At 38.2% G+C, this 26,259-nt stretch overlaps 1 protein-coding gene across 1 annotated transcript in view; it reads right to left on the bottom strand.

Moving 5' to 3' along the window:
• Positions 1–26,259, bottom strand: part of ITGA8 (integrin subunit alpha 8) — a 114,966-nt gene that overhangs the window by 62,281 nt on the left and 26,426 nt on the right. Inside the window, exons 12-15 of the mRNA XM_037385968.1 lie at positions 22,288–22,493; positions 19,919–20,110; positions 7,402–7,447; positions 5,348–5,455 (exon numbers count right to left, since the gene is read on the bottom strand). Coding sequence (XP_037241865.1) covers positions 5,348–5,455; positions 7,402–7,447; positions 19,919–20,110; positions 22,288–22,493 — 552 coding nt within the window. The remainder of the gene's footprint in view (positions 1–5,347; positions 5,456–7,401; positions 7,448–19,918; positions 20,111–22,287; positions 22,494–26,259) is intronic.

The following is a 26,259-nucleotide window of genomic DNA, read 5'->3' as shown; positions in this document are numbered from 1 at the left end:
CTCCTAATTCTTTACAATTATGAGCTAACACATGAAGAACCAATTATTTCCTAATATACAAGGACAAGAACAACAAAAATGAGAAAAGCTTGTGTAATCGCATACATGCAATTTAGACATCAGGCTTCACAAGTCAGTCTCACATGTCATAGCGTAAGAGTGTATTTTCTCAAACGTAAACTCACGAACTGCCATCACGTATTAAATTTGGTGATCTCGCTTTGGAGGTCTCACAGTTTTTGCACTGTCATGTCTAAAAAAAGCTTGAATTAAAAATCCAGCCTGAAATGCTTTACTTGTTAAAGAGCACAATTTCAGTGTATGTTTAAGAGCCTAGATTTAATCCTTCCGCTCCAGGCAGAGCACGTCAAAACAGGAATGGCAGTGCAAAAAAGCAAAAAATTGAGGTTTATTAGTCTTCTAGCCTCTGGCCATGCAAGAGGCAAGACTATGGGTTTAGAAGAATTCTGCCACACACTTGTGATTCTATGGATATTTAATTCAGAAACAGTTCTAAAGACATCACAGATTTTGATCACAGATCCAGGCAAATTTAGATATGTTCATCACTTTGACAAAAAGATGCTGTGAAGATGTTGAGGGATGCTTTAGTCATGAGAAAAAGAAAAGCAGAGGGAAAGACAGACCACAAAAGAGGACAGGAGTCTAAAGGATTTATGAGATTTAAGATCTGGCTCCTAGGTGCAGTAAGAAATATAGCTGAGCTTTTGAGCTTGCTTGTAGGAGCAATCAACCAACCAACTGACAATGAAAGGAAGAAAACTTCAGCAGGTAAGAAACAACTAGGAAACAGTCCTTCATCCTAAAGCACATGAACTTTTATGTGCTGTCAATCTTGCCTCTCTGAAGAGATCCCCACACAGCATTTATTCTGCAGTGTCTGTCTTCTCTATAAGCTTATGGTTTGAATAGTATTTCATTGTAACTACAGAATAGATAGCCTTAAAACTGAACATGCTAGCTTTTCCTGGTTATCTTGGGACAACAAAGCAGTCTGAAATAATTTTATGTTCTTTGGGTAGACTAATACTACTAGACGTTTTAATATTATTAGAACAAGAAGCTTAAAAAAATTCCTATTTCTTCAAAACTACTTATGGTATAGATGAGGGCAGTCTTTTTAGAAGTAAAACCAAATTACTTAATATTACTCAAAATTCCAGACTGCAGTCTGTACCAGAAAGAATTTATTTTGGTCTAGCTATTCTAGTAGGTGAAAAAAATAGGAAATTTGATTCAGGAAGTGAAGAGCAAGGAATTACCAGATCTAACCAGATGTCATTTGTTATTGTTAACAACTTCCCTAGCACACAGGATTGCACATGGAGAGCAAGAATGGACAATGCCTTAGCAGAAAGGCACTTTAAGCTCTGATGCTATGACTTCCATTCTGTGTGAGGCAGACACCAACCTGCAAGGTCCCAAACCTCTACAGAAGAATAGCAGAAGCCCTTATCGTCTACTGATGAATGACCTTTAAAGAAATTGTTTCTAATTCTTGGCCTGCTTTTAGATTTTCTTATGCCAAAGTCTAACCAGTGACCCACAATGACCAACACGGCGCTTTAAAGCTGAAGGCTTTCCATGGCTAGGCTACATCACGCGGCCAGGCTGTGGTAACAGAAAGGCTGCTAGATAACTCAAATGACTGCCCTTTGAACTTCTCTAGAGCTACTAAAACGATCAAATTACCCAGCTGCATTCCTGGCACAGCAGAGGTCTGCAACAGTGATGGCTTCCTGAGTAGCAACTGTTACCACCTGACTACTTTCCTCCTGTCAGCCCCTGAGGTGTGAGGTACGCATCTTCTGACTCTTGGCCATAAGACTTTGCTATCTGATTTGCATTAAGGCTGGCCACCAGTCTATAGTAACTCTTACACAAATTCATCTCAACAAAGTACAAAGGCCCTTAGGTCCATATCCATGGGGCACTGATCACATCCAGTTTTGAATTAAGTCACTGGGAAAAGAAATTACTAGCATCAAAAAAGAGCAAAATTTAAAAAACAGCCCATAATTTATGCAGTTATAATAATAACAAATGATAATATTTTAAAATGCGCAGTTATAATAATATAATAAGTTAAGAGGGGTTGAAATATTATTATTTTTTATATTTTTGGTAGGAATTTTATATTCAGCTTTTTTTGAAGTGTCTGTAGAAAGATCTCATTTAATGAATCTAGCTGATTTAAGATTATAAATATTTTATTACTGGTTTAACAATAACAACACATTTGGAGATAAAAGAATGACAAATTTTTTCAAATTATTTTTTGATTTTTGATCAAGTTTTTGAACCTGAATATCAGAAATTTTAAACAGTTTGCCTCTCGTTTAGTGGGCTTACAAAAGGTGGGTAGCTGGGTTCCCTGAAGACGCCTACAAGGCACATCTCAGATTAGACATCCAAACCTGAAAAGCACTAACAAATAAAAAATATATTCTGCAAATTGACTTTTTATCATGATTGGATACTTTTGCACTACTTCTGGTAACCCATGTAACTTCTCTGACCTCTTGCTACTCTGCCAAATGGAAATAACAGTATTTGTGCACTACCTTAAATTAGAGATAGGAGGAGGTGTTGGGGTTTTTTTGTAGATACCATTTAAGCACAAAGTAGCAACAAAGTTGCTAGTGGATAATCAGCTCTCAACATAATAAAAATACCAATGCAGGGATAAAATAGACCTCTTGATGGATGGACTCCAGTCTTGGACATCATAAATCATATGATGAGGAAACAGCTTTTGAAAAATGTGAATGTTTGGTTTATTTACCCCTTTTTACAGAAATTAACCTGCATCTTTCACACTTTCAAGGAAAAAAAAAAAGGGGGTTACCTTTTGTTCAATAGCTTCAAAGTTGCAGAATTTGTTACAAATTTGTTAGTTTTGGGAACTCATAAATAGCTATGTTTTAAACATAGAAGAGAAAGAATCATGTTTGTAGAAGTTCAGGACAATTCTCTTAGGACTGTGTGCAAAATTACTTTCTGTGTGCATGTTTCCCCTTGTGCTTCAGCTTTCCAATTTATACCAGAGCAAAAATATTATTTTCCTAATACTTGAAAATCTACAATAATCCACATTATTCATGCACACACGCAAACCTTCTGACACTTTTCTGGTAGGAGGTTTCCTTACATTCTAATTTTGCAGTGTCAGTCGGTAGACGTTTTATACAAGTTGCACAGCTGGCTAAGAGATACAGAAGTCTATCCCATGGGACTGCGGAATTCTTTACCTTTTGGAGTTTCCCTACTAATTGTTTTCATATGCACAATACAAGCTTACATCAACTAAAGAGAAAAATTATGGCATGGAAAACAGCAGGTGCTCTTCAGTCATTTTATAATATGAGCTAAATCTTTAGGGAAGAGTATTTGAAAATAAAGCAGACAAATTAAATTATAGTCCTATTAAAACTCTTGTAGATATAAACCAAACGTAACATAAAAATGAAAAGTAATGAAAAAACTACATGTTAAAGGAGCATACTTTGGGGGTTTTCCCCTTTTTTAAACAATATCTCACAGCAGGAATAATTTTTTAACAGAGAAGTTTTTATTTATTTCTCTTGTGAAAAAACCTTTTTCTTTTTCTTTTTACCAACAGTACCCTGTTGGCAAATGTTATGGTTTTAAAATCTTTACCATAACAGCATAAAGTATTCTTCAAAAGTCTTAAACAGTTCTGAAGAAACATAATTTGGATCAATGAACATGCTTGAGCCCAATGTCGGCATTTTAAACTCTCCATTACATCAACTATTAAAAGGTGCTTGAAATAAAAAGTCAGGGTGGATCTTGATCTGGATCCTATTCCAGAAAATCCAAAGCTTTTTAAAATTCTGGGACTGCATAGTATAGTTCTACTGAGTGCCTTCTGCATTGCTCTGTAGATGGGTGATTTTCGACACTGGATGTAGAAATGAGGAACATTATGACAAATACGACAAGTTCCATAAGGTATAAAAGAATAGAGCAAAAGCGAAAATCTCTTGACAGCCCCATCCCATATGCAGTGAAAGCCCACATATTTAGTGGTTTAAATGTATCAGACTTGAGTTCCTTTATGACTCTTAAATGAACTGCTTCTGATCATGATTATTTTTTATGGTTCATATTTACCAGTTTGTTCTAAAAACTGTTTTGCTGACTCTAAAACTTGAGATAATTTTTAGATTTATGTCTTAGTGTGGGGAATCCCTCTGATCACCTCTGGTTTAAAAGCAGTGCAAAATTTGTGCAGTCACCTTATCTTCTGGAATCCTCCTTTCCACCTTGGTATTCTTTCCATCCAGCACACACACTGGCAGGCTTTCTGCTTCTAATGTGTTTAAATAAATGATATGACTAGCTTTTAGGTCTTAGAAATCTGTTCCTCACAGTCTCTCTGGCAGGAGTTACTGGTATTTTATATATGAGTTGCAGGCATTTATGCTCTGTTTTGTTTTTAGTTTCCTCATTTGTTATGATTTCCACTTTTAAACAGTATCTTATGTATTTGTAATAGCCTCTTTTATCAACTGTTCCTGGGGGCCTTTCTAAGTGACTTTTTTTTTCTAGTGCAGTAAACGTGCCTTTTTGGTAGTATTATGTGCTATTAGAGACCCTCCAACTGTCCTGCAAGCATTTTATATTTGCATCTGATCTGAAATGGTTTTAATTAGCTTCAAGTTTTTGAATGTACCTTTTATTTTCGAAGTTAAATGCTACTGTGGTGGAGGGTTTATCTTTTAAAGATATATGCAACATTGTCCTGTACAATGCACTAAAAAAAGCTTTCCTCTGACCAATGACAGCCAGAAACAACATCCTGTGAACTGCTCTCAGAATGGCTAGCCAGGTATCTTCTCTCTTTCACAAAGGACCAAGATCTCTCTCTAACAGAAAATGGTGGGCCCACCAGCTCTTTACAGCACTTTCACTGTTACATTTTCTCAACAAAGACGTGTGTTTAGATGGATGAATATTTCTGTATTTTGTCTGTCTTAGCTGTTTCATGTTTCATTCACTCAAACATTGCCTATGAATTTGCAGCTTGATCCTAGGAGAGACTGAGCATCCTCCTACGCAGAAAGAGACTCAGCATAACAAAGGACTTTAAGCTATTCCATTTTGAGAATCTGTGAAGTTCTAGAAGATATCAGAAAGAGCTCTGTTCTATATGGTTTGTTGTTGTTGTTGTGCTCATAGCATGTTTTAACATTGTTTTTGAACTTTGAACATGTTCAACAAAAAACAGCAAGTAAAGTTAGGAATAGGAAGTTATTTGGGAAAGAAGATAAGGATTGTTTTTGTATAATCATAAACTTACCAGGCCACCAAAAGCTGAGAGCCAGGGAGCTGACAAGTTTTGTTGTCTGGATTCACAATCATGGGGTTCAGAATGAGCTGGGCATTCACTGTCACAACAGGTCTGGCTCTGAGGGGCAGAAATAAGGTTCACAGCATTCAGAAGGAGCACATTAGCACCCAAGTTGCAGCAGAGAAAACACTTAACTGAGATGGCCACAAAGAACCCATCAATGTAGAGTTACTTGGGAGAAAACACTTTTATAAAGTTGCTCCTACCATAAAAGAGCTTTTCTGATTATGTCAGAAACTGTGGTACCCCCTATTATGACATTTTGAAAGTTCTTCACAAAAAATCACAGGTTAACAGCATGACTATATCATGTATCCTATAGTCAGCCATCTGTTCTGGGACTAAGGCACATCAGACACATCTCATCACACTGGGTTTTCACAAAGGTACAGTCTGCCTTTTGGGACTTACATCAGTCCTTTGGCTATTATTTTGTACTGTTAGATTTGTTTTATACTGTCTCCATTAACAGTGACATATTCAGACTTGCTATCTCTGTTAAGATTCTTAAAAGAATAAACATAATTTGGTTAAAATAGCAGTTGATCTAGAATATCTTGAGCCAATAATAAAGTACACTCTGTCTGACAAGTCTTGAGACAATTGACTTTGGAAACCAGAAGTAATCATCACAAAATTCTGCTGAATATGTGAATATATAGCTGTGGTGATGGGAACCATCCCTTTGAATAACAATCTGTTATTAAGTAATGAGATAATCTATAACTGAGAGCAATTTAGAAGACAGATGAAAACAAGAAAGGGTCTAAATTCTGATTTTTTAGAGACAGCAGTACTATTTTTCAGTAAGTTACATATTTCTGTCAAAACCAGCTTATTACCAAATTACTTTCCTCATATTTCAATCCATAGCTGAGCTTTTATGATTACTTCCCTATATTACTTTGACAAGAAATTAAAAAAATAAAATTACTTTGGTTTTGTGCAACAGGGAAAACCTTTTTTTTTTAGCAAATCTCATTTAATAAAATTCCATTTCTCCCATATGGCAAGTTGCATACTTGATACACTCTGGCCAGGAAATGGCCTCCTGCTATTCACTTTCTTAAATTAAATAGGGCACATTTTTTAATTGCTATCCAAAATACACACTGGATCTAATTCTCCAATATTTCACATCCTATGCCGTCATTTATGCCACTGCAAACTGATGTACTGCAAAGTATTTGCATGATTCTATCATAGGGCAGTAGGAAAATCAGGTCTACTCACTGAACCTACAGTGTTAGCTAAAATGAGCTAACATTCCTGTTTTACAAAATTCTTGGGCTTTGACAAACATTCAGTTGGGAAGAAGAACATGCCTTCTCAGTCAGGTAGTGCTGGGAATACATACAACAAGAAGACAGAGAAGAATCCAGAAATATGATAACATTGTTGCAGCAACAGATGGTGAATATTTAAATGCAAGAACTGTGGGCACGGCTGGACTAAGAAAGCATCAGCAGATTTTTCTTTATGTATGTGGTAGTTTTAAATTATACCTCTAATCAAAAAGTGCATTTAGTGAAAATCCGTAGTAAGCAACAAATCCGTGATTTGTAAAACAGGATCTCATACATTTTTTTCTAAACTGAGGCTAAAGCAGCAGTCTTTATTTTCATTGCATAGTTCATGTCTTAACATACACAACCTCCACAAGAATCAGACTTGCTTGAAATTTTTTTACTAGCACCATTCCCCCAGGAAAGAAATTAATTATCAATTTTATGCTTTTTAATTTTCTTATACAAAATAAACTAAGGAGTCAAATATTCCAGAAGTTTTTTGAGGTAAGACTAAGCATGGAAATTTTCTTTGAAAATGATGAGTTTTGAGCATGGGAAAAATGCATTTGTTTCTCACAAGATGCTTGATCTATCATCTGTAATGAACATCTTTTACACACTGCGCCAGGGCAACACAGGAATGTGAAATTTGTTTATTTGCATATCTCCCACTAAAGCTGGAAAATAAAAACATCCGTTGTATTTGCCACGTACCTGTAAACAACTGCTTTTCCAGCTCCAAATGCACCTACAATTAAATCTGCAAAAACAAAACAGCTTCAGAAGAAGTATACAGAAGCCTCTCATACGTTTTTTTCCAGCCTAAATTAGATTACTTATATTAAAAATGCAGTAACATAAAACAGATGTGATAACTCCTTTCTAAATATTTTTTTCAAACATCTACCTGAAAGAAAATATTTCACACTGTCAGAGATGGCCTCGTAAATGTCTTGGTTGTATCCAGTAAGTGCCAAACTATTCTACACAAGGTCACCCATGCCACAATCTCGCTTCTCTGCCACTTGTATTAAAGGGGAAAAAGGATGCCATTAGCCCCTATATATTTTATTCAAAAACTTTAATTGTCCATTACACAAAGCAATTCAAACCACTTTTTTGTCACTCTCATACATGTCATGTAGAAAATTTATGGTCTTCCTTCACGACAATTGCTCCCCTCCTGCTTTGTGTTTTAAATAATTGTTCTTTAACTTAAGCATTACACACCTGCATACATAAATACAATGCACAGGTCAGAGGATGGCTGATTTTCGTAGTTCCTAATGTTTTCAGCATTGTAGCAGCATGTGCTAACGCTTACAATAGTTACCTGTCTAAAGCCATCTTTTACCCCATCAGTCACCATTTTGAACAGACGGAGTCATTGCTGACGAGCGTTACACCGTGCCTTGGGCACATCTGTTACTGAACACCTGCCTGGGCTGGGAATCCGCAAGCCCAGATATTTCCTTTTTTTGCCTGAATTCCTCACACAGGGCTCTCTGGAAACATCCAGACTGGCTTGCTGGACTACCCAGGCCTGCTGCAGAATGGCTCGAGCCAAGCAGTGAGGAAAAACAATCCACTTCCCTGCTGCCTTTATCTGGAACACAGTTCAAGAAAAGAAGCCAGCTTTTTTCATTTTCAACCCCCCTAATATCCGTCTGGGCACCCCTTTCACTCCACTGTTGTTATCATAAGATTTATGCCCAATTCAGTAGACAAGAGTCTTACAACAGACCTTGCAGTGGTACAGACTGGCAACCTAAATTGATTTAGATGAGTTAATTAAACCAGTACTCAGTGTTGTAAACAATCCCTTACTTGCTGCTTCCATAGTTTGAGCACTGGCTTGCTTTAAGAAGCCCTGAAGTCATTAAGTGGGGTGCAAATACAAAGCTTTGATGCTAATGAGCTGGGTGGGCTTGGGCCAGGTCTGGCAGCGTGCTTTCCAGTGCTCGCTCTGCCTTTCAGATGGCAACAATTTCACAAGTTTAAACAAGTACTCCACATAGGCAACGGCTTGCCCTACAATGAATTCCAGTGAATAATGTCCTAATACGAGCAGGCATGGACAGTTTATGGGTCTAATCCTCTTGTTGTACAACATTTACATTCTTTTACTTCCATTGGCCTTAGAGAGATATGCTTCAGGGTCAGGAACACTTTAAATAGCAGAAGAAAATTAGTGTTGTTTCTATCTCCTTTTTGGGACATTTATGAGTCCTTTTCATTAGCAACTTTTATAGACAATTTGCACACAGTACCAAAACCTAAAGATGTTTCTCTCATAAATAAAAACTGACTGAAACGCAGCCATCACCATAAAGGCTACACAACACACATGGCAGAACTTCTCCTGGCAGCTCTCTGATAGCAACACCCATGGTAACCCCCCAAAAAGATGAAATATGCTGTTGATCTGGGGGGGTGTGGGGGGGTGTTGTGTGGTCTTTTTGTATTGTTTTTTGATTTTTTTTGTTAAGGAAAAAGACACATGTTATGGACAGAAAGTGAGAGACAAGAAGGAAGGGCTTTCCATTCGGTTGTTCCCAGCTGGACGCTCTTTATGAATTCTGCAACAGACTTAACTTAGGATATGTACTGTTTCACACTAGACTTGATTACTCAAAAGGCTTCATTACAGGCCTATGTTATGGTAGAGACAAAACAGGTAGGTATCCAAGACTTATCCAGATCTTAGTCTTGTGATGATTTAATAATCTGATCTTTCATTAAAAAAATAAAGCACTCCAACCCTTCATGGCCACAAGGCTTGAATGCACAACTTCAGTAACTTAACAAAACTGTCAGATACAGTTTGCCTCATTAGTATGAGCAAACTCTTAATTTCGGTATCTACAGCTGTGTGGACTTAGGTCCCCACTATCTCACCATGCCCACTTTAATATTAAAGGAGATTTTGTACATCTGCTTAATAGTTAAATCCTGGTTTCTCTGGGACAGAGCCAAACTTATTTGAAGACAGAGGAGCAGTAATGAGCCCCAGCCACTGAAAAAATAGTTTTCCATGGGCAGTCTTCTGCATTGCCACCTCAGTCAGGTTTGGAGACAAAGCAAAAAAGATGAGGACATTCAATCATGGCACCATCACAAAGGCCCTATTTAAGCATATTCCAAGGGCAGCCAGGACTGTGCTCATGTGCTCTCGCTTGGAAGCTCTGACCTTCCCCCTGACATTTCCTTTATTCTCTGGTCCAAGTCATGCTTATTCTTGACCCAAAGAGCTTGAATGAGTGAAAGTACTCAGTAGGAAAAGTGGACTTCAGAATTAATATGCAAACAATAAAACATACTTATACCTGGTAGTGTCATCTATGATCTAACATAAGGGCTAAGTCATTATACACTCAAGTAGAGTATTCACTGGAAGATCCATTAGGGATTTTTCTTTGTTCTACTTGGTCTGTTACAGAGCAGTAGTTTTATTCTTCTTTCTTCCATTGCCTTGTGGGGTGTAACTCCCATACTCATCATTGGAAAAAAACCATTTTTGACATTGATATGAATCCATGAGATTTGAATACACACCAAATCAGAGTACTTCTATAAGCAGTTTTGAATTTGTTGTGTATTCTGCAGAAGAAAAGTTATGAATCATTTCTATGAAAAAATGCATGAGATTCCTAAATTATCTGAAGTTTGGCAACTCTCCTCTCCTAAAAATAGAAAGAAGTTGTCTTTGTTCATTGCTTGTTAATGCTACGCACGCAATGTCACTATTGCAAAGGTCACCAGCTGAAAAATAAGGGTTTAACACATAATTTGGAATTACATAGCAAAAAAACCCCAGCTTAACTATTTATAAACCTTCCAATTAGAGCCTCAAGAAAAGTGTACAGTGTACAAACCCCTTTGTTCCTCTGCATTTGTGAGGTGGTTTTTTTTTTCCAAGCCCAGATTAAAATGTGTATAAAGAGAGAAAGGAAGAGAGAATCGCAAAGTCTCCTTCATTCCTTTTCTCATATTCCGTGTTTTCAAGAGGATGAGGGACCTCATAGATTTAAGTACATGACCTCTTTGCCTGTGTTGTCACATTGAGAAGATCCTTTATCAGTTGCTGCCCTTCAGAGAAGTAGACACCTGTAAGGAGAGGCTGGTGGCAGCAGTCATGTGCTTCTGCCTCATTGCTGTTGTGGAACAAATGAGCTGTGGGATGACAACCACACTGCAAAAACTAAGAGAACAAGCACAGAGTGACTCCAAAGGAATTTTCAACTTTTCAACAGAGCTTGAGGGTTGTATGCAGTAACATCCCAACTGGTGGAGTTCACAGAGCTTAATTCTGAAACAAGTGTCTTTGGCATGTATTTAACTGAAGTCAAGGGGCACTCTGCAAAGTTAAACAATCCTAATGCTTATTCCATTTTCTGAGATAAAATTATGATGAAAAGTTAAGGAAAGAGTATTCACAGATGGCACTGAAAGGCATGCTGGATTTTGTAAGTTGGTCTGTTCACCTGCGCCTTCTGCCATGTGGCTGTGCCAGACCTGAAACACCATGAAATAAAGTGCAGAAACTTGCCACGATGCTGACTAAGCTTTCACAAACTGGAGAAAGTAGGAAGATCAACAAAGTCCTACTTCCAGTCTCAACAAGATATATTCATTTATTAAGTTGAGCAAATTCTTTGATGCCCTGTGAGAGATGCAGTCCCAGGGACTCCGAGCAAGGAGGAACATGTGGCGTGCTCAGCACTCCACACCTGGTTTGAGTCTGCCCAGCAATCCCAAGAGAAGTTGCCAGGGCACGGTATCTCACTTCATGTTGGACAGTGGCCCAAAACGGCAGCAAATGAAGGACTACATAAGTGGCACACACTTCACTTGTGAAAAACCCCAAAATGAAACAAACAGTAGATAGCCAAGTCACCTGTCCACTACAACTCCACAAGGATACAGGCAGGGAAGTGTTAACTTTATGGACACAGAATGATTTGCTGACATCTTTAAGCATCACTTTGTGTAGGTTAATTGCATAGTATAAATAGGGACTAGAAAACAAATAGAATCCTATCTGAGTGCCTAAAAGAGAGCAAAAAAAAAAAATGCATAACTGGAAAGCTTGTTAAAAAAAACCAAACCTGTGAGCCTTTTTGGTTTTTATTTCCCTCAGTGGATGAGGGGATGAGCCCATGATCAGATTTGTATTTGTTTTCTGGGATTTCAGAGAGCATTACACTCCAAAATCTCAGTAGGAAAGGTCCAGAATAAGATCTCCTTTGAACAGCCAATACTTCAGGCTTGACCATAGTAAAGGACACAGGATCAGTTCTGCAAACTTTACTCAAGAAATTTATTTAAATACTACAAACAACCACCACCTAAACCAGAGTCATTTTCTTTCAATCCTACAATTCTCAACTGCCTTGATCCTTCCCTGTTTTTCAGCCATTCTGGTAGCAGGTCTGTTAAGGATAACACCTAAGGCTCATTCATATCAATGCTCCTCTTTTGTCTGAATGACTCCCTTTCATAATACAATGTTATTACTCATCATATTACAAACAAATCCAAAAGAGAGCAGTTAATGTTCTATCACTTCAGTAAATCCCTGCTTACTGCGCTTAATTGCTATATGCTTATATTCCATTGGGCACAATACTGTGATTTCATTAAATATCTCAACGAATTTTTAAAAAGCATACCTGTAAATCACACAGACAATAATTTACCATAAAATGAACATATTTGTAGAAGATTCTTGGCTTGTCACTACATTTTTGATTGATTATTCACATGAAAACATAATCAGCTGGTAGAAACACTACAGCTTTTCTGCATTTGCTGGCAGAACCCACACCCTTGTTCTGGCTCCCATGTACAGCTGTCCTCTTACCAGAGCAGATGCAGCTTCTCATTGATTTAATTTGTTTGTCTTCCACAAATCTCCTGGACTAACTTAATAATTTAATCATCACTAGATTATGACTTGTGATCTTGTTGGCACAATGCCTATTGTTCTTAAAAAAAAAATATCATGAACATAGAAGAACCCTTGCCTCTCAGAAACTTAAGGATTTTCTTCCTGCTGTTTGAGTTAATGTATTTAGCAGATGGAGCTGTTAAATACTGCTATTTTAATAAGATTAGATTACTAACATTCTGAGGAAGTTTTGTCTGATTACCACACTTCTTTCCTTCTTAAAATGTTTCTAGAGTCATTTGTTTATATTAATTACATGCTATTCTTAAGATAATAACTGAGTCCAAAATAACAAGGCGTGAAGATGACTTTGTACATTTCCCTGTGCTGACAAAGGCTTGAGTAAAAACAATAACAAAAAGAACAAGCCAACAACTGTGTTTGTATAAAAGCAGAATACCTTGAAGATGAAGTTTCAGTGGCACTGACTCCACAGTGACTCTCTAAGTTAATAAGGAAGACGTATACAAGCATTTAAACAGGCAGGGAGCAGAAACAATAGCACATAATTTATTTTAGCAATTAACTAATCACAGTCTTTGAATAGTGAGTTCAGCCAGAGCACTGCTCTGGATCCACCCACACTGTTAAAAGAAACTGGTTAAATTACCCTGGTTCACAAACATTTGAAGAAACCAGTGTGCTGGAGGATATGCCACATGAAGAAAGCAAGCTTAACAAATTGAGTAAGTTATTCATCATAAACTATTTGCTTAGCTATAATCAGCCATCGAGTGACTGAACATATGCTGAAATGTGAGGGTGGAAACTTTACAGCCTTCACATGCCTGAGCCCTGCAGAGATAGATGAACCAGCTGGAAGTGCCGCACCATTACCTAGATAACTACACTCCAAGTGCTCAGTGAGGACCAGCTTTGAACGGATGCCCAGAAGCCAAAAGAAACAAACTTCTTCCCCATTAAAGAGATTTATGAATTTCTTTTGTTCCTATGAAAACTGAGTTATGTTAATAGAAAAAGAGAAATAAAATTATAAATAAAATAAACTACATGTCAAAATACATGCCTAAGCTGAGGCTTCGTTCCCTGTTCCAGGCCTTGATGACACAGATAAAGCTCAGGATGGAGCAAAAGGGCCCTAAAAGCTCCAGATTTATTGGGGAGTGCAGTGGAAGCTGTGTTGAAAGTTATCATTTTGTTGCTCAGATGTTCCAGTGTAGAAGACAGCCAGGGGGGTTGTGCTGAGGCAAGGACTTCAGAAATTCTTCATGCAAACCTTGAAGACTTGCTATTACAGAGTCCCTTGGCCATGTAAACTGTCACAGGCCTTGCCAGTACAGCCTCAGATACAGCACAACGCTGCTCTGCCATGTCTTACCCTCAGCACTGAAAAGTGCAGCACAGAATCTTGCACATAATTCCTTCCAACTACCACTGTATTTACACTTAACCTGATGAAAAATGCCCGTCTTTTCCACTTCCATTTACTGCTCCCTTACTCCATTTCTCTAAATCCCCTTTATTCTTTTTACATGACTATCAATCCAGAATAATGGCATTGTCAGCATTTACTACAGCAGCCTAAGTGAGATCGGATCCCCTCCTTTGAATATGACCTTAGAACATGAGTTGTCAGAAAACTGTGAATGGATCGTCTGCTGAAAGATGTTACAATTATGTCAGTGTTAGTAAATCAGTGCCAGAAGATGTGCCTGTGTGCTTTACCTGCACTGCCTGTGGTGGTATCATCAGAATGGCCCTAAAGCTGTTGGCTCATGCCAACTACCAGTCTCCAAAAGAGAGCATTCAGCAACCCTGTTTTGGCAAGAACATGAGACAAGGACTTCCCAGTGACAGTTCAGAACCAAAGACAGCATATTTAATTTACTAGTGTAGGTGCAGCTTACTAGGATTAATTGGTCTTTTCCTTCAAATACTAGGTACATATTGTGTACTGGAGAGATACTAAGTATCTCAGGTAAGTCTGGTACAAAGCTGCTAAGTGTTATGCTTGGAAGACTCGGAAAGCTGCAGGCTGGTTGTTGCCCTGAATAGTTAGACCAAAAAGCACAGAGCTGGCTTGGTACATTCAACCTACCTGACTGATGTGCTTAATCTGCTTCCTGTTACTGCTTCCCTCTCACTAGCCTTATCCAACTATAAAGTTTGGTCAGGTTCTGCCTAACTTTTACATGACTACAGAGAAAGGAGCATACATCCATTCATTACCACCCTCACCACTGTTTGGCATTGCAGTTCTTCTAGATGAGTAACAGTGCTCTGTTCGGGGCTGAAGGTGATGAACACCACAACAGAGGGCAGCTGTGTGTCTTTAGAGCAACACAGCTGTTAGGATCATCAGCGCAGTTTTCTGCCTTTGGTGCTTCCCCGGGTTGAATGTTTCCTACTACCTCCAAGCCTGCAAAGCAGAGACTACCATATCACCCCTGTCTGTAGATAAAGGAACAGTTTCAGGTTCATAATATCTGGAGTGCCTGCAAGTATGACACAACTTACAGAAGTCCTTCACTGGAAAGCTGTGGAGATTGGTTGTTTTAGGTTTACATAACTAGGACTTCACTGTTGAAAGGATAGAAAAACCCCTGTATTTTTACAATGCTGAGAGTACAGGTCTGTTACTGTTATAGTGATAACATCTATGCCAGGGCAACTGAAGCCAGATGGTCATTACAGTGACAGCACTGCTAATGAGAAGGAAAAGCAGCCCTGTCTGCTTGCTGACCCTAAAAGAGAAAGTTTCATTTTTAGGTATGATGTTGAGTAGGTAGCCATTCAGCTGTCTGTATCCTGTGCTTTGCGCAGTGAGAGGCTGCACAAGTGAAATTAAAATAAAATCAGGGCACAAGCTTGAGCACTGCATTGTCCACATTTTTACATTGTAGCACTGACTCTGGTCTGATTTCAGTGTGTACAAATTAGTACTCTCCCAGACTTGGCCAGGAATGGTCTGGGGAATAGCCTAGGCCAAGGACCTTTCCCAAAATGCAATTTGGATATGACCAACCTGTTTCAGTGGACAGGAGGGTTTCATCTGATGATGGTGAGCTGTGCAATGCCAGGTAGCCTCAAGGCCAGACCACAGTTCCTGGCTCACTTTATTCACAAAAATAATCACTGATACCAACAAACAATACTTGGGATTATTGTTCTGTCATGTATTAATTCCAATTTTCTTCTCATTAGGGAAGATACAGCTTTTTTTTTTTATGTTGGGTAAGTTCAAAACCCAGGTCAATGGTGAAAATCTTTACCAGAAGCAATGCTTTAGTTAGACATAAGTCACACTTTACACATGCTCTTTACATAAAAATGTATGAAGAGGAGGCAGCAGTGATGGCAAGACTGAACCATTCCCTGGTACAGTGGGACTTGTGTGCCATTTGTCTCTGCACAAGGAATAATTAAGTAAATTAGGGTTCCTTCCATGGGCTAGCTAAAACATACAGCTGAGGGAGAGAATACGGCAGAGGTCTGTAAAACAAGAGTGGACTAAAGAATTGTTTACTGACTCTTCAGTACAAGAACAAGGGCACATTCAAAGAAACTGGTCCAGTGGAATGTTCAAGACCTGAATGGAATGCAGTGAAAAGGATTACTTCTTTGCAAAACATGTAGTTAGGCTGTGGGGCCTCTTGACACAGGTTGCTGTGGGTGCCAAAAGTTCAAGAGTTCTACAACTGATTGGTCAAATTAATGGAAGAAAAGTCTGTCCAGGGCTTCAGTATCTGAAGATGCCACCTCCGAGTCAGGGACACCTTGCTCCCCCAGTTGGTTAGAGCTGGGTGAATATTCTGGGGAATATCACATCAACTGTACAATTCCATGGATATTTGTTGTTGGCCACTGCTGGAGAAATGCTATGGTGCCAGACAGATCTTTCATCTGTATCAGTATGGCTTTGTTAGGTTCATTCCTGCCTGCTCTGATACTCCCACCATTAAACCTGTCTGTGATCAGTTTTCTCCCATATTTATTTTACTACTGGGGCTCTGGGGGACAAGAAAGTCTTCCTTGGCCTTTCCTAAATAAGACCAGAAATCAGGAGGTGGCCTCCCTCCCTTTGCTGGCTGGCAGCTGCAGGAAGAGGAAGAAAGAGAAACCATTCCTCCATCCACAGGAAAGCTGGGGGATTTGAAGAACACCGAGTATTAGGCAGCCTTTGTTTGCTTCCCATTTTCTTCTCTGTTCCTAAGCTTATACTGGCATTTGGAAAGAGAGAAAGATATCACTTTTTGGACCAAATGGCTGCTCTTCTCCAGAAGGCTGATAGGTAGATCTCAGCCTGAATGGAACGTTCAGCCAAGAGAGGATTTAACCTTTGTCCAACAGCAGAAAAGTCTGACTGTGATTCACCCTCCATTGTTAGGAACTGTATTCCCGAACTTGCAGCTCAGTCTCTAAGAGCACTGGTTCCTGGGCTCAATACAGCAAGCCCAGAATGAAGCTCAGTGGTCTGTGATAAGAAGCCACACAAACAGGTGGTATCTTCCGGCTTCCAGGTCTGCGACCTGCTCTAAGAACATTAATACATGGCCTGACTTAAAGAAGGTGGCATGAAACAATAAAAGCTCAGAAAATGCTACAAAGTGCGTCAAAAAGAAAATGGCAGGGTAACTCCCATCTCCCAGCCTCTCATTTCCCAGCAGGATATGCCTGCCTCATGAACGATGTTAGGTACAAGAGCTTGAGTAAATCATACATAAAAGCACAGCTATAGTTACATAAGTCCTCACAAACTGGTGTAAGTCCTGAACTTCTTGAAAGTATGATCTCTTTTTGAGCTCATTTGTCTTCACACACACTTGAACTCTAGCCATGGAAGAGCTACTTGCTTGGAGAATCTCACCTTAGATTGTGGCAATACATGTTTATACCTGCAGCCAGATATTACAGCTGGCTGTCATTTCCCAGCCTATGGAACTGAACTTTTGAGTGATGAATCAGCATAATTTAGTCTACTTTTCTGTTTTTATAAAATGGTTGATTTTATAATAGACACACTAAAACACTTAAATGAAAATTTTCAAGATTTTTTTCTAGTATCCAACCCTTCTTGAATCACAGTCATGACCAGTAGTTTGGGAAGCACTGAATTAAAGGCTAGTTTCCTAGACCTTCTATAGTCAGCAAATACTCTACCTTTCAAGCTGACATCTAAAATAAAACTTCCTTCCTACTCCTTCCAAGTTCAGTACCTCGCTTCCTCCTCGTACAAGAGCTGCCCTTCAGCATTTCCATCAGGAGGTGAAAAAGAAAAGCTCTTTGACACAAGAAGGATTACTTACTTCATCACCTAATGTGTTTGTTCTAGACTTGTATTTCCCCATATAATTTCCTTTCTTTTTTTTTTCCTTTTTCCCATAGGAAGGCATTCTATTTTTGTGCTAAAACTGTGCCATGGTTATGCTATTTTTACAGCTCTGTTTTGGTGCTTCAACTCTTTGAGAATTAAAGAAGTGGTTGACTGACAGTAAGGTTTTTATTTCTGTCATTTTCTGACAGATTCTCACCCGTACTCTGGACTGCTCATCCAGATATTCAACTGGGGGATGGAGGAAAAAGCTACCTATAGTAAATGCAGAGGGTTGGGGTTTTTTTGCTAAAATAAATAATTCATGTAATAAAACCAAACCATCTAACATTGAGTGAGCTGATATCACAATGTGAAATTCTGCACATAGGATGCATGTAGACAAGTAGAATAACTCCAAGAAATCTCACAACTGAATTGACTATAGCAGTTTCTCAGTACACATTTGGAAAGACTGAGACCCACCACCCAATTTTTTCACAAATTAGCTCAAAAGATGCTCCACATAAAGTGCTAATACACTGGTTAAACTTCTAATCTTCTTTCTTCCCCATGTGGCTTAAAGAAGACCTGAACGAATCTCTCCCTTCCCTCCCTCTATCTTTTCAATCTTAGAAATGTCAGGAATGCAATATCCTGTTTTCTTTGGTTTTGCTGGGGGGGCTTGTGGGTGCCTTAGGAAATGTTTAAATGCTGAAACTTTTAATAAAGAGCTCTGTTGTCCAAAAGAACCTCATTAGTCATGGACAATGAAAGACTATTAATAGCAGCATCAACAATATGCAAACAAAAAGTCAGAACAGTGTTTAAAAGCCCTTTATTTTTTCAAATGCTGAAGACCCCCTCAATTTAGTCTTGTGATAGCCTCACTTTATTACTCTGCAGTCAGCTTTTCTGTTTGTAAAACTGTAATTTCTATTGTAAAAACCCCTTCCCAGATATTTTCTTCCACTTTTGGAAAAATACATCTCAAAGTTTTTAGAATCCATCACAAAAGGTAAAAGAGATACCACTTTTGTCCCTTCGAAAATTATAATTTTAACTTTTGAAACAATACAGCTTCTAATAACACTAGCCTTGAAATAACCCAGGCTAACAAAAGTGATTTCATAGTAAGTTAGGGAAGTAAAGACAATTTTACTGTGAACGAACCTTTCACAATAACAAAATATGATGTTTTACTGCACTTCCTTACTAAGGCTTCTGAATTATGATGAAAGAAACAGAACAGATTTGCTTCTAGAGGAGAGATAGAGTAAATACAAGCACAATCAAAATAGCTCCAACATTCAGACTACTCAGGACACTAGGAACATATCTCTTACAAAAATAAATACCTCCCCAGCAAAACTCAACTAATGTTACAAACTTGGTAAATCTGAATGCACGTCAGGTAAACATATAAGGAACAAACAAAGCTAACATTAAAAGGAAGAGTCTGTATAGCAAAATGAAAAAACAAAAGGAATGGAAAGGCCCAAATGAAATATCTGCCTTTAAGTAATGTCTTCACATTCTCTCTGCTTCAAATGCAAACAAAGCCATTAAGAATCTATATATAGCTCAATGTCTCTTTGAGAGTAAAAAAACAACTTAGCAATACAACCAAGTCAATGCCTTCCTCTACAACACAACATGTTTTTAATTAAGAAAGAATGCCAGGATGAAGGAGACCTTACAAGTTCAACAAGCTGAAAGTGTTCAGTTTTTGGAAGTGGGGGGAAAGGGTTAAGCTTTTTATTATAAACTTCACATGGTTTATGTTAATGTGACTATTTAAGCCCTTTCTTGCCTTTCTGATCATGTCTTTTGACAGGAAAGGGAGTATTTATTTTGTCTGATTTTAACTCTCAGGAAAGCAAGCTAGAACTATACAAAAATGTATATTCTTTATTCTGACCTCTGCCCTCCAATAGGAACAGTTTAGACATGATGCATTTTCCAGCAAATGGAAGTATGAAATTCCCTTTCTAATGGAAAAATCTTACCTGGGTAATCATTCTTGTCTACATCTGAGTCTCCTCTTAGAGTGAAGCCAAATCCCGAAGGCATGGACTGTGAGGCCCAGGCTCCACTGAGAACCTGGGAAGGGTTATTATTTAACCCATTACTGTATCCATTGTAAATGAGCACTTTCCCTCTTCTGTCCTCTCCTGCAAATGGTGCACCAATAGCAATGTCTGCAGTGCAATAAAATAATAAAAATAAATGGACACAATTAAAATAAAGCAAAAATTAAGTCCCTGCAAGAAAAGAGACACAAATGGCTTCTGCTACATTCATGCAAGAACTTCAATGTTCGGTACTTCTGTACGGATTCTAGTTTTAAGGCAAATATACAAAAATATTTGTAGTGTCTTTTCTTGTCAAACTTTCATGACAAAAGCTTATAAAATCATCCTGTGAAGGGGTTGTTGCATTATACTAAATATCCAGTCCACACTGGATTCCTCTACCATATTTCCAGGGCATTTAATAAGCTTTAATAAACTAAGATCTAATGAATACCTGCTTTTACTTCCATATTTTTAAACAGACACAAATTTTCGTCCATTTCCTCTATCACCTAATTAATAAGGAATAGCTGTTAGATAAAATTTTCTTTTTCCAGAGAAAATATTCAACAGACAAAAAACTCCATCTCCTCAAACATCCAGTGCTTTGGTATGCAAAAGAGCACAATGGAATATAGTGTTTTCCTCTATACCAAGCCAACGTTTTATTGAGAAATGGGAATAGTACCAAGTCAGGAATTTAACAGAAAGCCTTGGGCATTACGTTTTACTGCATTAAACACTGCAATCCTCAGTAAATGAGGTGCCATACCCATAAGAGGGACTCAACACGCTCTTCTTAGGTCCTATGCACGGCATGTGGAGAGAATCAGGTGTCTAGACCGAGATTCAACAGTTGCACCAGCTGAGCTAGGTAATAGGAAACGCTAGAGCAGGACACAACCTAAAGCTCTTACTTTTAGGTTCTGATCTAGGAGCTGCTGCTGGACTTCTTTATTAAACTTGAATTCAGCACCTGGAATTTGTACCTTCACTCTATAAAGGCAGAAGTGCACCAAAGCTCTATGACTGGCACCTCCAGTTATGAAGCAGAAGACTTTGGCTCTAGATCCTTCTTAGCCTTCTCTGTACAGACAGAAAAGCAGGAATATCTCCTCTCTGCCTTACCAGAATGCTGGAGAGCAGGGATACCAACCCTCCCTGCCCAGAGAAGCTGAGGGCATCTGCTATTGCTCACAGGTAGAAAATGGGAAGTCTCCAGTGTGGGATCCAGCTGTGTTGAAATCCATGGCGGAATTCCAGGACAACTCAGTGAGGGTGTTCTCAGCAGTCACAATTCAGCAGTCACAATCCAGTGGCTTCTACCACAGGATGGCATTCGGATTTTGTGCATCCTGAACCCCAATACAATCCTATGGCTCCTGACATGATTTATCGCTTGCACAGAAGCCACACATGGGTGACACGGCCCTAGCATCGAATGGTTAGAGCACCATGAAAAACAGCCCTCAATGGAGTTAAGTCCATTAATTATTCCTTAGTGGACCAACTATCTTTAAGGCTACTATACAAAACACCTGCTCCACGTAAAACTCCTTGGGGTTTTAGATGCAGAGACGCCTGCTTTGCAGACCCTAACAACCTGGAAATAAGTAAGGGAAAAAATGCAGCAAAAACCAAAGTGCTACTGACCGTGTCTAGGTAGCTAACTAGCTCAAGGCATCCAGGCTACCTCAGATAATTAAATAGGTTTGTTTACTTGGACTGTTTTCTTGAATTTAGTCTCCCAGTTAATTTATATGAATGTTTTGTTGTGTCCATGTGCTATGGATAATTGAAAAAGGTCTCATGCACCTGTTTCTTTCAGTGTCTAAGTACCAATAGACATCTGACTTTAAAATCATACATCTGTGCTTGTCCAGTTCTTTCATTGTGGGCAAAATGCTCCATTTACTGAGCCTCATTCAATTCTAAAACTCATCCAAGCATTACAGGAGATAAGGAGAACCCTGCTTTTAAACAAATGCAACATCTTAAGTAAATATTTAAATGTATTTATAGTCATAAAACAACAGATAATATTTTTATTCAAATGAACACACCGATATTTAGTAAAAAATAGCACTGTAGTCAATGACTTCTGTCCTATAGGTAAGCTTTCCACAATTTGGCCCTCAATATCAATTTCATTAAGATTAGTGTAAATTCTTGTGACTTTCAAAAGCAGCTATGTGTAAAAAAAACTTTTTCAGCCACTGTAAGATACTTCATATTCACTGCTTAGCCATTTTTCATTTCAATGTTATACAGAGATAGATGTTACTACATTACGTATAAATTACCATTATATCCATCTTGATTGAGATCTCCAAGGTGCGTGATTGCACTGCCAAATCTACCAAACACTTCAGTGCCTGTCAGAATTTGTGCATCTCGGAAGAGGAAAGCACTTTCTTGCAGGTATAGATAAACTTGCCCAACTTCTTTAGGCTTGCTCTCAAATTCTCGTTCCATAAAGAGAGGGGCGCCAACTAAGATATCATCTAAACTGGAACAGTGAAAACAAAAACCAGTGTCAGTGAGAGATTGAGTGTAATCAACACAGCTCATGCATTTGTTAAATGGGAAGCTGATAATTATCATAGAGTCATAGACTAACTGAGGTAAGAAGGCACTTCTGGAGTTCTAGTTCAAACACTTGGTCAAAGCATAGTCAACTAAGGAAGGCTGCCCAGGGCCATTCCCACTCCAGTTTTAAGTATCTCCATGGATGGAGACTCCACACCCTTCCAGTGTTTGATCAGCCTCACAGCAAAACCACTTCTTCCTAGGTTTAAACAGAATTTCTTGCACTTCAGTTTATGCCCATAATAGACACTGAAAAGCCATACTTTGCAGTAAATGATCCACAACTCAGGAATTTAACTATGAAGAAATCTGTCACTACAACAAATGCTGCAGATCTATCCTGCTAACAGTGCTAGTGAGAAACTTAAAGTAAAATCTAGCTTTTAAAAATGATATGTCAGTAAGTGAACAACAGAACAAAAAATGCCACTTTATAGCAGCTTTTTGAAGTAAGATACATGAAACACAGGTAGAGCATCAATTAATAGAGAATGCCTCATCACTAATTCAAATGGAAGCTGGGAGACAAAGCCAAAGCTTTATTTCTGAAAACACTTCTGGTTGAATATTAGGTACTTGAGTAGTTGCAGTGCTCACATAATTTGCTGTATTAGGTATTAAAGAGAAGGGACATCATAAACCCCACAAAAATATGAGGCTTACAGGGAAAGTCCTTATGTTCATTTTGCTGCTTTAAGAAGAATAAGTAAAAGAAGACAGATTAATCAAAGGATATTTTGCATGCTGTTGTTCTAAATGGGGGTGGTTCAAAACATGTTACCACCATTTATTTAGTGGGGGGAAAAAGACCCTTTACTGGACAGTAAAGAATAAAATCAAGCAAGATTGATAGCCACATAACAAGCAGAAATATTCTTAATATGTTGTTCTGAGATATGAAATAATAGGATCAGATTAACTTCTGAAGGTTTCTCAAGTCCATACAAACTAACAGGATAATTCACATCATATTCAGCGGACACTGGTTGGATAACCAATATTAACCATATTAAGGAACTCTGTTACTGCAAATAACTAGTGCTACTTGATCCCAAAACTCTTAATTTGGAAAACATATTCTCTTCCTCTAATGTGGAACTTTGTTCAAACTTTGTAAAACTTGTAGATAACTTTCTAATCTCAATTCATCATATTCCAAATACTGATGTTTTCAAAAAGGCTTTATCCATTAGTAAACCAATTACTAAAATTGCACTACATTGTTTTTCCCAGTCCTGATAGAAAAAACCCCTTATGATTTAGGGGTAGCTCACCTACTACTTTACCATAGAAAGACACTATGCTTCTAAGATACATAGCATAGAATTTAGTACAGAATACCTTATCTAGAAGCCTTTTGATCACGTTATAAAACTTACACATTCTACAAATTATGACAAAGTACTTCTAGAAATGTGATTTTCCTATTAAGTTTTATTGTGTGTTTCCATAAAGGAAATTGTAATTCAGAATGTCAGGTCACTTTGGTACAGTTGTTCTGTTCTTTATATGTCAGATTTTACCCCACGGCACGAATGACTAAAAAAGGAAGGAAGCAGATGCTGACTTGACATCAAAGGTGGGATTTTCCTTTCACACTAAACATCAAAAGTTCTGTTGTCCTAATGGAAGATGTTCCTGGTTGGGACAGAATGTCAGCTAAAATGGTTGCCATGAAACAATAGCAACAACAAATACAGATAGTGAATGCTCTTTTTTATACAAGTTGTTTTATATATGCTACATACTAAGTCTTACACAGCAGCACTATCATCAATTACTATTTTATTACATCACAGTCCAGATATTCCCAGTAAGACTGGGACCCCCGTGGTGTTATGTGCTGTATAAACCATGAAATAAAAGATAAGCTTGGCTCCAAAGAATATTTTACAAATGAAGAATTGTAAGACTAAGGGAAGATTTTTTTAGAAGTGGTTTTGGTAAGAAACCAAAAGATTCAGAGCCAGGAAGCTCCCAGTACATAGACATAAAATAAGTAGATACTTTGATACCTTAAAGCAATATACAGAGTGCCTAAAACGGTGAAAAGAGGCAGGCTACCTATCATCCACAGTGGCCTAAAATTTTCTAAGCAGAAGCCTAACTCAGAATTCAAGATTCACCAGGTGAGACAGAAAGCAAGCAGAGAGAAGCTAGAGTCTGTTATGCAGGGATCACAGCATCTCAGCTGGAAGTACACAGCACTGGGTTATTGTTCTAGGAAAATTTCTACTTTGTTAAAATAAATTACAATGATTGTATAAAATGCATGAATAGTTCAGGGAGTAGGAACCAGAACCCAGTAGATGGTGGGAGGAATGTTGTCATCTAAATTACACTGACCTATTTCTAAACTGGTTACAGGCAGCAGAGCTACCTGGAACACCTGCCACGCTTAGTTTGCTGTTCCTCCAGGTCTTGGCATGTCCCATCCACATCAAGGCCTTCCTTTTCTCACCCTCTTGATTTTCCCCCTTCTCTATCAGTGCAGAGCTCTATAGGTCAAAGCAAGCTCTTTCAGCAAATCTTCTGCGAGAAGGAATTCTAGAGTTTGGGGCTCATTGTTTTGTTTGGGGTTTTTTTGCACAGTCAGAGCAGTGTTCTATACCCAAAGAAGGATTCTCCAGCTACCCTGCTCTCTCTGATACTCATCTACTTATTCCTGGTTTCTCTCTAACTGGATAATAAGCAAGCAATTGCTGGTTACAATGCTTTATAGTCAGTTTTACCTTCCAGCTCCTACAGTTTAAGCATTTAGAGACATCAAACAGTCAAGGGGGGTCACTTACTGGGTTGTAAGTACCTACACGATTAGAATGATGCATTTTTGTTGATGGAGGCTGTTTCAAGTGACTTTTAAATTGTAGGAGTTTCTATTTACAAAATTTGAGTTCTAAGCCAAATTCAGGTTGATGTGATCCCTTTTTAAAAGCCCATAAAAGCAAAGCAGAAACAAAAGCCCCTGGACAGTAATATTAAACCATAAAGTGCAGTGCAGTTTGCAGTGGTATTCTGAACTGGTTCATTAGATTTTTTTCATTACTGCACTAAGATGTCACAGTTAACATAAACTATATATTTATTTTTTTTCCAGCAGAGAAAGGTAACCAACCACCCAGTATTGCTTCCCTACTGATAAAAAAAATTAATTAATCTTTAAAAGGCACAAGTTGACCACCTGCTGAGACTGTATGCAGTTTCTTTGTATCCTGCTGAGCAATAAAAATCAGTAGTATGGGAAATGCCAAGAGGTCCAAGTATAACTATGGAAAGCTTTGATATAGGCCAAATAAAAGACCAGTAAACAGTTTATTCCACTATTTTTATTGGACTGTTTCAGTCTAAATTGAAAGTGTTCTCTCTTTTTCCTCTTTAATAGGAATGTAGTCTGTAAGGTAATAGCAAAGCTTGTTTTTAAAGTTTCATTGTGGATTTCTCAGTATTAGCAGCAGACAACTAAATGGTGGTTCAAACGATATCCTTAGTTTCCCTGATCTGCCTACAATCTTGATGTGGTGCAGATAAAACTGCAAGAGTCACCCTGGAACACCTGCAGAACTGCTGGAGCATAAGGTCTACAGAGGTTTTTTCCTAGGACAAGCCTAACCTTTGAGCCATGTCCTCAGTCTTATTACAGAAAAGCATAATTCCTATTAATCTTTTCTGCATATAACTTAATAAAG

Source organism: Falco rusticolus, chromosome 4, assembly GCF_015220075.1.
Source record: "Falco rusticolus isolate bFalRus1 chromosome 4, bFalRus1.pri, whole genome shotgun sequence".
NCBI classification, from domain to species: Eukaryota; Metazoa; Chordata; class Aves; order Falconiformes; family Falconidae; genus Falco; species Falco rusticolus.
This window is presented reverse-complemented; position numbering and strand designations above follow the sequence as displayed.